Genomic DNA, 13,860 nt, shown 5'->3' with positions numbered 1-13,860 from the left:
CAGCAATTCAAGTTTCAACTGATCATTCTCATATGTCAATCTGCAACATTCATCAGATCTATCTTTCAAGGATTGAGTTAGGCTTTCTTCATTCTTCTTTTGGTCTTCAATCTCCTTAGTCAACTTCATGACAATAGATTGTATCTCATTCTTCAAAACTACATTCTCCCTGGCCAACTTTTCACATTCATTAGTCTTGTCTTGATTTCTGATGATTTACTGTTCTTTCTCATTTAGCTTGTCCATCAACTCCTTTCTCTTTTCCCAATAGGGGTTCAATTGATCTTTCAAGGTTTCAATGAAGTCTTCAGTTGCATTCAGATTTCTTTTCAAAGTACTCTTTTCCTTCATTGTTGCATCAAGATCTTCAAGTGCCACAACAAGTTGTTTCTTCAAACCGGAGTCCATCGATTCAATCTTCTAGATCTCCCTCAAGTTGTTAGGCTTCTTCGAAGGCACAAGGCTCTTATACCAATTATTGGAATCAATGAACACTGAGAGGGGGGGTGAATCAGTGTTTCAGTATTTATAAATGTGTTAATCTGATTCTTTATCAATCAGATGCACAAATAAGAAACTGAAATGCAAAAACACAAAGCAAATATGCACATAACAATAACACCAATATTTTTACATGGAAACCCAGAAAGGGAAAAACCACGGTGGGATTTGAACCCACAATATTATTATACTATGGCTAGTAGTAAAACAATATTACATGAGTTAGAATGTGCATGCATTTAGGCACATTGCCTAGTGCTCATTGCTCAATTACAAAAGTGCTACAACCCGGAGGAAGGCTCGTTGCTTTACAGGATAATAGAAAATTATTACAATGAGTAATGAACTAAATAAAATCATCTAACCATGCCAAATAACAGTGTCGGTTTAGACACAAAGTGATTCACTGCTATGTTCAGCCCGACTACTGATTACTGGATCAACAAAACTCAAGGTGCGCACGTGAAACTGTGCTCAATCGCTTCCAAAATCATCTCACAAATCATATCCACACACAAATGCATTAACCAAGTCGATCTTAAATATATTTTCACTAACAAAAAAGATCTCTCACAAGTCGGCTTCCCAAAATATGAAACATGTAGCTTCAGGTCGGCTCAAATATCCTCAAAACAATATTTCAGATCCAAAACATATGATCACATGCTTCCCATAAGCTGGTCCAATCACCTTGAACTAACCAACAAACATCAGAATCACCTCAAACAATCTGGTCCACATGATACACCTTCAATAATGGAGATAAGTTCCCTGTTTTACTGCTCTACGGGATACAAAACCTTCTAACATGCTAAAGAGTCAACACCAAAGGATAGATTGCATGACAATATGCTTCACATTATCAATCAACTTCTCAGATCACTGAAACCAAGAACACATCACCAGAGATGAGAAATTCTCATCAATAATGTACACAGAGTATCACTAACAGACTTATACCAAAACTTACTCAAAACATCCTCGGGACATTAGGATATTCCAAAACTCCATACTAGATAAGATCAATAGACTGAGTTGCGATCAATGAAAACTCCTAACAAATATCATGCACTAGACATCACCAATCTTCACCGGAATAGTGGACCTTATGCCAATAGTTTGACCCAAACCTCTAAACCCAAACATTGATAAAGTAGATGCCTAGCAAAAAATTTAATGCTAGGGTATAAGTATATCTGGAGCAAATACAAATTAACAATTATATGCAAATACAAACACAACAGATGAAGAAAAATTCATAACACAGATAACAAATAGATTGAACGTGGTTCACCCAAGATGGGCTACATCCACAGAACACAGTCATCCAATCTTTTCTTATTATCTAGTAAATCAGTACAACACCTTACAATGCCTTTTTTACATTCCAGTTCCTTATAGCATGCAAAATTTTAGGGCAACATACAAAGTCAACTAATTTTAGGGTTTTTTTCAATGTTGGTTTTTTTGAACCAAAAAATGGCAAAAAAAATTCCTCGGGGGTTGTGCCCCCAAACGCCTACTCTTGGGGGAAACTACGCCCGAACCCCCGCTCGGGGCTTGACCCAGCCTCAAACCCCGACGAGGATACATAAGGAGTGTATAGTACTTGCATGATCAGTCGCCACATATCAACAATCTCCCACTTGGAGACTGATCAAGCTCCACACCAAACATTTCAAACCATTCACTAACAAAGAGTAAGGTTTTTCATTTTTTTATATTTATTATATCTTATTTTAAATCTTAAATCTCCTTAAATTACATTAATTCATTGCTTTTACTTAACATACTTTTTTTAGGGTTTTTTAGCTTTATTGTGATATATTTTTTTGTTGACCCTACCCACCCATGGCCATCACATTAGGGTCTTACTTTTTGATATTTTATATCACTAATATTTCAAATTTTCTAATATCGAATTTTTCTTTTGAGCTTCGTTTTCTTATCCTTGGATAATGTCATGAGATACTATGCTTCCAAAGCATCTTCTTTATATCATTTGCAGTTCTTTGACATGTTCTTAGCATGTATCTATGTATTGGGTGCACCATTCCTTCACATATCACATTTGATATTACCATGTTACTTCTTTACAATGGAGTGATCACCAATTAAGCTTGCTCTTGTCTTTTGCGTGAGTAGTTAGTTAACTAGTGTTTATACAAAATCATTTGAATTAATTTACTTTAAACTTGATAACTATAAAATGCATAAAGGGTACTATAATTTTCATTAAATATGGGTAAAGTAAACACAAGTATGAGTGTTAGGATATGGCGCCTATAAAATACTAGCCTATAGTAGTAACAAGATATCTCTTCTTGATAATACATAATTTGCTTCATATCAATTGAATGGATATGAATTGTGAAGAGAAAATAGAAATCAAACAATTATTGTAGAGAAATGACAAATTCATATCAAATTCATATTTGATTTGATGATAATATATTGACTTCTAAATGGCTTTATAAAGCCTTATTTTCTTGTGCAAAACTTCTTACAAGAATGCAACTACCATATAAATAACATTCAAGAACTTTATTATTTATTAATCTAAACTATAAAACTAACCTATATTAATATATTACTTCAATTTTGCCCCCCTTATTAAATTAACCCAAACAAGAGTGGAATATTGCAAGGGTTGAACACAACCTTTCTAGAGACTTTGATGAAGTGCCTTCACCAATCCTCCTTGCTCACCTAGAAAATACTGAACTAACTACATCAGTGGATCTCTTGATTGTAGAACCTACAATCATCTACACAACATGAGAGAACATAAAGTGTTCCCAAACTTCATGCATAATGAGACACATTTCCAATAAAAATCCACATCTCCTTTGAGTGTGTCTAATGCCTCCTCTAGTGTCGCACATGAGACACCTTTACTCTGAAATTCTACATCTCCTCTAAGTGTGTCTAATGCCTCCTCAAGTGATGTGGAAATAATCTCTCCTCTACTGTACAAATCACCAACTAGACATTTACACATGAGACACCTTTCCTTTCAAAGTCCATATCTCCTTCAAGTGTGTCTAATACCTCCTCAAGTTCTATACAAATCACCAACCAAAACGTGAATACACCAAGTACACCCACAAAAAATATTGTCCCCCCTTTCTTATTGAAGGGAAATATAATGCCAAACCCCTACTCTTCTTTAGGGATACAAATATGGTGCTTCCCATGCAATGAATTATTCCTAAGTGAGAAGCTAGCTTGGGATGATAAAAAACCTCTTACCTCCAACCTCTAATTTGTCATCTTCTCTACTCTCTAAAGAAAAAATCTATCATCAATTTCAACATCGTGAGATGAGTTGTTTGTGTGCATTGCAAAACCACAAAAGTGTGTTTCACCTTTAGTCGCGGTGAGAGCTTTATTTTTCTTCAACATCTCATTAATGAGATCTTTGGCTTGTTGAATGCAATTCATCTATAATACATGTCCATTTTTTTTCCACTAATAACATTTCAATTTGTTCCTTGTTGAAATGTTAGACTTCTAGCAAGCAAAGCTCTTTCCTCAACAATTAAATGACTATTGTTAACTCTACTTCCTTCATCAATCAAGGAAGAAATCACAGTTTCCAAACTAGGATTCAATTTGTTCAAAGTGGAAATAATAAGATCAGAATTTGAAAGCATACTAATTAGTAAGATTATCTTGGCATCGTCATCATCAACCTTGGATTTTACACCTACAAGTTGATTAAGGAGGGAACAAAATGCACTTATATGTTGAACAATATTATCTCCCTCTTTCATCTTCAACCCAAACAAATTTTTTTTTAAGGACATTTTAGCACTTCGAGCATGTGAAGCAAAAAATGTATTAAGACCATCCCATATTTCCTTTGATGTCTTCATTAGATCAAAGTGATAGAAATATGCATTGGATAATCCAAGACCAATCAATGTCATAGCCCTATGATCTTTAGCCATCCATTTTGTTGCTCCATCTACATTTTGTGGCTTTTTAACAACTCCACTCACAATGTCCCATAAATATTGTTAGATTAAAAGTAATTGTGTTTTAGTTTGCCAAATACAAAAATCACACCCTTCAAATTTTACAACAGTAACTAATTTCTCCATATCCTTATAATAGCTTATACCTCCTTAACAAACATAAATCAATATTTTGTGTAAAGAAAATTCACACATACCTTTAAATGTTTTGAATATTCTATGTTTGAACAAGAATGAAGCGACTTCTCTCAATCCCCAATATGTGCCCAAACACTAATGTATCTTATTTCTCTTCTGCCTAGAGAAAACTCTTTTGAATTGGTATATGAAACTTTGTTTTTATCATTGGTATATATTCATATTAGATAGAGAGAAGCTACATGGCTTAAGAAGCAAATCAAACTATAAATCAAAAGGTGGAGACTCTCGAGCGCTACTTATCACTCTGATGTATGATCAAATACTCTTTTTAAGAACACATTTCAACCCCCTCCATTAGACATACTTATTCTCCCAGTGCAAAAAGTTTAAATATTTGACAAAAGCCCATTTTGTTTATAGCTTCATAAATTGTAACCCTACACAATTTACACCACCTTTTGTGTCCCTGAACTTTAGTGTGTCTTAACTTAGCTCTCTCCTAGGTTCATTTCTAGTTATTTCACCTCAAATCTGAAGTTAGCTATTTGCACAAAGAACTAAACATGTGCCTCAAGTTGTGCACCCTGATCTCTCGTCAGTTTGCTTATTTTTGGTGGAATATGGTGCCTAGGGTGTCCTAGTCCCAAGATCATGGCTTGGGGCATCTTGTTCCTCCTTAAACAAGACCTAATTAGAATGGGTAAATGCACCTCCCCTCCCCAATGATTTTGGTCCTTGGTGTCTCAATTTGACAATTGGAGGTTGGCCTAATCGGTAAATTACCTTGAGAACCCTATATGAGAGCTTTCTTCCTATTTATTTTCATCTAAGCAATCTAAGACATCTATCACATCTACCCATCATTCATGCATCAACATCAAGAATCTTGAAGCATTTAATGTTCAACATTTCATCTTTCAAGCATCATGGAGTAGAAAATATACATCAATCTTCATGCAAGCATGTGTGTTTGAGTAGGTCATCCATGTTCATGTTATGTCAAGTAATGTTATTGCATCAACACTTGCGATCATGTCTAAAGAGCATTGCATCATCACCCATTATCAATTGCAATAAATTTGTGGCATATGATTGAGCATTTACTTCAATATTTCCATTTACAAATTCAATTCAATTAGGGTTAATTCCAAACCTAGGGTTTGACCTAAGGTGAACCCTTATCAACAACATCATTTCCCTTCTTTTTGTGTATAGGTGACAAATCTAGGAGCTACCGACGAAGATTTCGATAGAGGAGACAATGATGATTAGATCTAACTTTTGCAGAGGTGAAAACTAGAAGGCCAAGATGAAAACCGTCATGGTCCTAAGGATTTTTTATGAGCTTCTGGAAATAGATTTTGTGTGGCATCCTGATTCCACAAAATTCTAGTCTGTTTGCATCTAACATCAAGGACCAAGATGCAAATTGCCACACGGTCTTGCATTTCTAGGCCAACCTTATTGTCACAAGTTCTTCTTTGATTATCCTATTCATATTTTGCTTTGTGCCTCTATATCTTATTTGTAGCTTGTTGTTTATGTGGTTTCATGTCAATTCTTCATCATTCATCCTAGATCTAGCATTCAAATAAATTCAAATCAATTTCAGTTAAACAAAGAAAAAAGAACTTAATTTGCTTTCAACCCTCTTGCATTAGATCAATTGAGTTTTGCCTTCCTTTAATTTTTTGTTTGGAATGTTAGGTCATTTCCTAGTCTATAAGGCTTAATTTGTGAAACCTTCATTTTCTATCCATTACATTTTGGTGAATGTAACACTTCTTACATTTTTCAAATTTCTAAGTTGGTATTTTCAAATTTGATTATTCATAATGGAATTCACAAAGCACCCACTTAAGATAAGCCCCCCACCCACCCCACTTCTTCCCTTCACAAAATCTGATTGGTTTACTATTTCACGTGTGATTGCCTTATCTATTAGCTTTTTTTATTTAAAAAAAATTCATATATTGGATAATAGCATCTTCCATTTCATGTTGCTTGCATTCTTTCATAGTACTTACACTTTTTTTTTTAGATAAAAAAGTTACCGAAGTCACTAGAATTTTATTAATATAAAATAAGAACAAACAAAGCATCCTTAGAGCAAAAATTAGGATGAAAAGAATTTATGAAGAGTATAAATCACATTAATAAGAAAAGTTAAAAAGAATTTATCAATAGATCTTTTGTTGGTAGTGAAGTTTAATGATTTTGAATGATCCCACTAGAAATCATATCTTGTTGAATTTACCTTCACAACATAAGAAATAAGGTTGGAATCCAACCATAACTAACTTAGAATGAAAAAAAAAAATCAACTTGAAGTAAGTTTTCCTATATGAAACAGCCTATAATGTAAAGCAATAATTGAAATCCTTTGAATAACTATCAAGGCTTAGAATTTTTAATACTGTGATTGTATTTTACTGTCGTTGTGCTATTATTTTCGGTCGCGGCTATTCTGGCTCCAAAACGGACTTTTCGTAGAGCGTGATAGTGATGTGTTACTCAATTGCAGCCATTTATTGCAAAATCAACAGTATAAAACGCATGACTAACACGCATGTTAGTCAATCCACAGTCGTTTTGAAACCAAAATAGACGCATCCCCAGAATAGACACATCCATTATTTCCTTTCCTGTGCTGCCCTTTTGAACTGCTATTCATTCTATTTTACAACTCTAATCAGTTAAAAAAAATCCACTACCAAACATTGAAAAAGTCGAAGTGACAGATAGCTGACCATACGGCATTAATTTACAACCATAAGTGATGTGACAAAAGTGAATGAAGACAATTATTTCCGCATGAGTAAAATAGTTTACACCACATTTGTCAAGACACTTCAATTTGTGGATAGAAAACATAGCTTAATGGTGGAGCTTCTTCCACGTGATTTAATCTTCAATAATTTGTTCTCTCTCTGGTTTCTATTCTTGACTGGTCGATGAGAGAGGATATAACCAAGTAAAGGTTTTATCTCTGTAGACATTAGCAGAGCAGAAAATGGAGATCGATCTATATTTTGTACTTGGCATTTTTGGTTGTGAAAACTGTCCTTTATTTCTTTCAAATCACATTAATAACATATCAATGAAGTCTCCTCTAATCAAATACATGTTTTCCGTTTGGTTATTACAGGAAATGTTTTTGGAATTGCTCTCTTTGTAGTCCCTCTGTAAGCCTCTTTCTTATATGATCCTTTTGGCAATGGTTATCTGGATGGTGGTTTAGACATGTTTTGCTTAGTGGGTTTTTTCAGATCTAATGATGAAGAGTTTGGTCTATGCAGAATTACATTCATCGCTGTGGTAAAGAGGGGATCCACAGAGGAATACTCAGGCATTCCATATGTGGCTGCACTCTTCAACTGTCTTGTCTACACATGGTATGGCCTTCCATTGGTCACTTCTGATAACATTCTCGTCTCCTCTGTCAATGGATGTGGCGTTGTTTTGGAGATTTTCTATATCTGTTTGTACCTGACGTATGCTCCTTCAAAATACAGAGTAAGATTATGTATCACCACATTCTAAAGTTTGATTTGTTTAAACGACATACTTAAAACTTATCTTAAGAATATCACCATTTGATGGTGATAGCTTTTGTTGAATTAGAAGTGAGGGGAATGATAGATTAAATGGTGATAGCTTTTGTTGAGTTAGAAATGAGGGGAATGATAGATTAAATGGTGATAGCTTTTGTTGAGTTAGAAGTGAGGGGAATGATAGATTTTGTTTGGGTTTTGTTTGGATATGACAGATGAAAATTTTGATGCTGTTCATTGGAGTTTTGGCTTTGTTTGCTGCAATTGTTGCAGTTTCTGTTTTGGGTTTTCATGACATAGGACGGGAATTGTTTGTTGGGATCATTGGGGTGACTGTTTCAGTGGCCATGTTCGCTTCTCCATTGTCTATAATGGTGAGTAATACATCTGATTTTTTATTAAAATAAGTCTGATTCAATCTTTTATTATACATGAAGATAATAGTGTATAATTAATTAAAAAAGTCTGAAGAAAAGGTACATTTTTAGAATCTTAGCTGCTGTTTCTGGGTATAATTGTGTGTGTTTTTGCATCAATGTTTCGGATCACACTCTGTGATCCATCATCAGGATAAGAGAGCAACATAAGAATAAAAATGGATGATGGATCAAAGAGTGTGATCCGAAACATTGATGCAAAAAAACACACACAATCATACCCAGAAACAACAGCTATCATTCTAAATTAATTCAATGATAAATTCACAAATGGAAACTGGGCATAACTGTTTTGCTGAGCACTAGCCTTGAGAACCAATCAGTCCATGACCTTGTTGGATTGGAAAGGTTGATTCAAAGGGTTTGTGTATTTCGACCTTAGTTGCTTGCAAAGGGTGGTCCACGGATCGAACCTGGACAATGTCTTTTGTCTCAACTCTACCTGAATGGCACTCAAAGTTATGGTCCACTACTTTCTTCACGACCACTTTATCATTATTTCAATATTCCTGCTGCTATGAATGCCAAGGGGACCCTTCAAATTAACTAAAACTAAAGTCTTTTGTTAAGAATGGAATATTTTTTTGGGGTATTCATCAAAAAACTTATTCAATACATATCCATCCATATTAAACCTCTGCAATAGACCATTTGGTTTCTAGAATCTCCTTTACTACAAGTCGTTCCCCAGAAATTTACTTAATGAGAGTAAGTAAGTAAGTAATTAATTATGACGTGCAATAAAATCATATATATATATATATATACAATATTCACATGAGAGTCTGAGACTGATCCTGCAATATTCACATGGGACTGATCATGCAGTGCAATAGTTAGTTGCAAGCACTGACTCACTGGTTCATAGTTCTATTCAAAAGCATTTATGGTTTCGGCCTCTTATCGATAAAAAAATAAAATAAAATATTCACATGATTTAGAACTTGTTTTATGGTTTTAAAATATGCAGTTTTTACATTTTATAATAATAGTAATTCATCGTGTATTTTTTAACTTGACTTTGTTAAATTTTTATGATCAGTTTAATAGATGATTAAAATTTTACACAATTAATTTTAAAATCAATAATGAATTATTTGTATTTTTTATTTTTATATGCATTGATGCTCAACAAAATCTTCCCTAACATTTACATTGTCTATGCCCTCCTTTTCATATTGCAGAAATTGGTAGTCCAGACAAGAAGCGTGGAGTTTATGCCCTTCTTCCTTTCAGTCAGTGTATTTCTCTGTGGTTTCACCTGGTTTTTCTATGGCATTTTGGGCAGAGATATATTTGTGGCGGTAAACTTCTACATTTACACTTACTAAATATGCTCATTGATATTTATGATTCACCATCAAAATCTATATTTTAGATCATACGTTCATCGATGTTTTACATCATATTCTAAGATTCACCATCAAAATTTATGTTTTAGATCATACTCTATAATTTACTGTCAAAATTTATGTTTTTTTTCTTTGAAATTTGAAGACAGACCAGTTAGTGTTAATAAGTCAATAAACTTGTGAAATATTTGTTTTGATTTGCAGCTTCCAAATGGATTGGGGGCATTGCTTGGTGCAGCACAAATTCTACTGTACTGTGTGTACAGAAACTCCAGCCGCAATAATGAAGATTATGAAAGATCTCTGCTCCAATGAGACAAATTCTTGGCTATCGATATTTTTTTTGTGTTTTCCGTTGGAGTTTGGGTTAAGTGGCGTACATTCCGCCGACTCGTTTTTTGTTAATTTTATTAAGTCGTACTTTAAAACGACTAAGAAAATGGTATTGAAAATTATCTACATAGAAAATCACATGAAGTACGTGGAAGAAACGGAGGGAATGGGATATCTAAAATTAATTTAGATATTTTGAACAGTGGGAAAATTATCAGTTTAAGGTGTTTATATAATATAAATATTTAATATTGTAATGGTGAAATTTGTAAATGTATTTTTTTATCTAGTTTTATGTTTAGAGGGAATGTTTTGATATACGTGTATATTGATGAATGCCATAATCTTATGTATGGTTGGTTTCATTCTAAAATAGTCTCTATCCATTCATAAAGAGGTATATCTCAACTTTACTTTATCTTTATATATTTGTCTCCCCTTATCATTGCATTCATTTATACCTACTTCCATATATCCTTTAGCCACAAGGATTTGACCGCTTATCCAATCACTGTCATTTTTTTTGTGGTTGTAAAGTTGGCCCTTTCCTTTCTAAAATTCAAATTCAAATTTTGGTTTACTACCCTCCTTTATTTTCCCACAATGAACCAACTTAATACACATTTTGCACAATTTAGTGGTATGTAAAGTCATTTAAATGCATTAATATTTTGCATGACCAAGCATTCAAGCCTCTCCCCTCATTCTAGAGCATTAAAGAAGCAGTCCATGGTAAAACACGTGGGTTTAGTACAAGTTCAAAGAGGTAATGAATCTACATATATCATTTTAGGATTTTGTATGCTTGTTTTCCAGCGTTCTACATAAATTTCTAGGGGTCAACCTAGGAAAACTTATCTCTTAGTACTAAAATGACATCTCTTCCAAGGTATAAATATTGTCGGTCTTCAAGTCAGAAAAAGTAGCAAAGTAGATACAGTAATTAGGAGAGCAACATAGAAGAATTATATATTGTGTAGAATCAAGTCTAAATCTAATGGAAAAAATCACAATCACTAGTTTGACCCAAACCTTTAAACCCAACCATTGATAAAGTAGATACCTAGCAAAAAATTCCAAGCCATTCACTAACAAAGAGTATGGTTTTTCCTTTTTGCATTTTTTTTATATTTCTATGTTATTTCAAATCTAAAATCTCCTTATATTACATTGCCTAATTGCTTTTACTTAACATACTTTTTTTTAGGGTTTTTTGGCTTTATTGTGATATATTTTTCCATTGGCCCTACCCACCCATGGCCATCACATCAAGGTCTTACTTTTTGGTTTTATATCACTAAGATTTCTAATTTTCCAATATCAAATTGTGCTTTTGAACTTTTTTTTATCCTTGGATAATGTCATGAAATACTATGCTTCCAAAGTATCTTCTTTATATCATTTGCACTTCTTTGACATGTTCTTAGCGTGTAGTTAAGCTTGCTCTTGTCTTTTGCATGAGTAGTTAGTTAACTAGTGTTGTTACAAAGCCATTTGAATTACTTCCTTTATAAGTGATAACTATAAAATGCATAAAGGGTGCTATAATTTACATTATATGGGTAAAGTAACCACATGTATGAGTGTTGGGGTATGGTGCCTATAAAATCCTATCCTATAGTAGTAAATAGATATCTCTTCTCGATAATAGATAATTTTCTTCTCATCAATTGAATGGATATGAACTATGAAGAGAAAACGGAAACCAAACAATTATTGTAGAGAAAAGAAAAATTGATATAAAATTCATATTCAATTTGATGATAATGTACATTGACTTCTAAATGGATTTATAAAGCCTTATTTTCTCATACAAAACTTCTTACAACAATTCAATTACCATATAACTAACATTCAATTAATTTATTAATCTAAACTATAAAACTTACCTACATTAATATAATACTCCAACATTGACCCCATATTACATTAATCCAAACAAGAGTGGAACATTGCAAGGGTTGAACACAACCTTTCTAGAGACTTTGATGAAGTGCCTTCACCAATCCTCCTCGCCCACCCAAAAAACATTGAACTAACTACATCAATGGATCTATTGATTGTAGAACCTGCAACAATCTGTACAACATGACAGAACATAAAAGTGTTCCCGACCTCCATGCACAATGAGACACATTTCCTCAAAAAATTTACATCTCTTTCGAGTGTGTCTAATGCGTCCTCTAATGTTGTCTCCTTCGAGTGTGTCTAATGCCTCCTAAAGTGTTGTGGAAACAATCCCTCCTCCGTTCTACAAATCACCAACTTAACATTTACACATGAGATACCTTTACTCTGAAAATCCACATCTCCTCCAAGTGTGTCTGATGCCTCCTCATGTGCTATACAAATCACCAACCAAAATGTGAATACACCAAGTGCATCCACAAGAAATCTTTCCCCCCCTTGCTCCTTGAAGGGAAATATAATGCCAAGCCCCCTCTTTTCTTTAGGGATACAAATATGGTGCTTCTCATGCAATGAATCATCCCTAAGCGAGAAGCTAGCTCGGGATGATAAAAAACTTCCTGCCTCCAACCTATAATTTTTTCATCTTCTCTACTCTCTAAATATAAAATCTTTCATCAATGTCAGCATCATGAGATGAGTTGTTTGTATGCACTACAAAACCACAAAAGTGTGTTTTACCTTCAGTCGCAATGAGAGCATTATTTTTCTTCAACTTCTCATTAATGAGATCTTTGGCCTACTAAATGCAATTCATTTGTAGCACATGTCCATTTTTTTGCTACTAATAACATTTAAATTTGTTCCTTGTTGAAATTTTAGACTTCTTCTTAGCAATAAAAACACTTTCCTCAATAAGTAAATGATTATTGTTAACTCTACTCCTTCATCAATCAAGGAATAAATCACAGTTTCTAGAGTAGGATTCATTTTGTTCAAAGTGAAAATAATATGATTAGAATCTGAAAGCATACTACTTAGTAAGATTGCCTTTGCATCATCATCATCGATCTTAGAAATTACACCTGCAAGTTGATTGAGGGAATGAAATGTACTTATATTTTGAGCAATACTATCTTCCTCTTTCATATTCAACCCAAACACTTTTTGTTTTAAGGGCATTTTAGCACTTGAAGCATGAGAACCAAATAAAGTATCAATACCATCCCATATTTCCTTTGATGTCTTCATTAGATCAAAGTGATGCAAATATGCATCAGATAATCCAAGACCGATAAATGTCGTAGCCCTATGATTTTTAGCCATCCATTTTGTTGCTTCATCTACATTTTGTGGTTTTTTAACATCTCCACTCACAATGTCGCATAAATATTGTTAGATTAAAAGTAATTGTGTTTTCTTTTGCCAAATACGAAAATCACACCCTTCAATTTTAACAATAGTAACTAATTTCTCCATATCCTTATAACTACGTATACCTCCCTAAGAAACATAAATCAATATTTTGTGTAAACCAAATTCACACATACCTTTAAATGTTTTGAAGATTTTATGTTTGAACAAGAATAAAGCGGCTTCTCTTAATCCCCAATATGTGTCCAAATATTGATGTAGTTTATTTCTCTTCTACCTA

The 13,860-nt window shown here is 33.6% G+C and overlaps 1 protein-coding gene across 1 annotated transcript; it reads left to right on the top strand.

The window, feature by feature from the left end:
- The first annotated feature begins 7,476 nt into the window (after window positions 1-7,476).
- Window positions 7,477-10,487, top strand: LOC131070704 (bidirectional sugar transporter SWEET1). The gene is made up of 6 exons (XM_058006309.1): window positions 7,477-7,672; window positions 7,771-7,807; window positions 7,922-8,138; window positions 8,392-8,550; window positions 9,798-9,917; window positions 10,170-10,487. Exons 1-6 carry the CDS (start codon window positions 7,636-7,638, stop codon window positions 10,278-10,280), a joined length of 681 nt encoding a protein of 226 aa, XP_057862292.1. The 5' UTR covers window positions 7,477-7,635; the 3' UTR covers window positions 10,281-10,487.
- The last annotated feature ends 3,373 nt before the right edge of the window (window positions 10,488-13,860 follow it).

This window comes from Cryptomeria japonica, chromosome 11, assembly GCF_030272615.1.
Source record: "Cryptomeria japonica chromosome 11, Sugi_1.0, whole genome shotgun sequence".
Lineage (NCBI taxonomy): Eukaryota > Viridiplantae > Streptophyta > Pinopsida > Cupressales > Cupressaceae > Cryptomeria > Cryptomeria japonica.
This window is presented reverse-complemented; position numbering and strand designations above follow the sequence as displayed.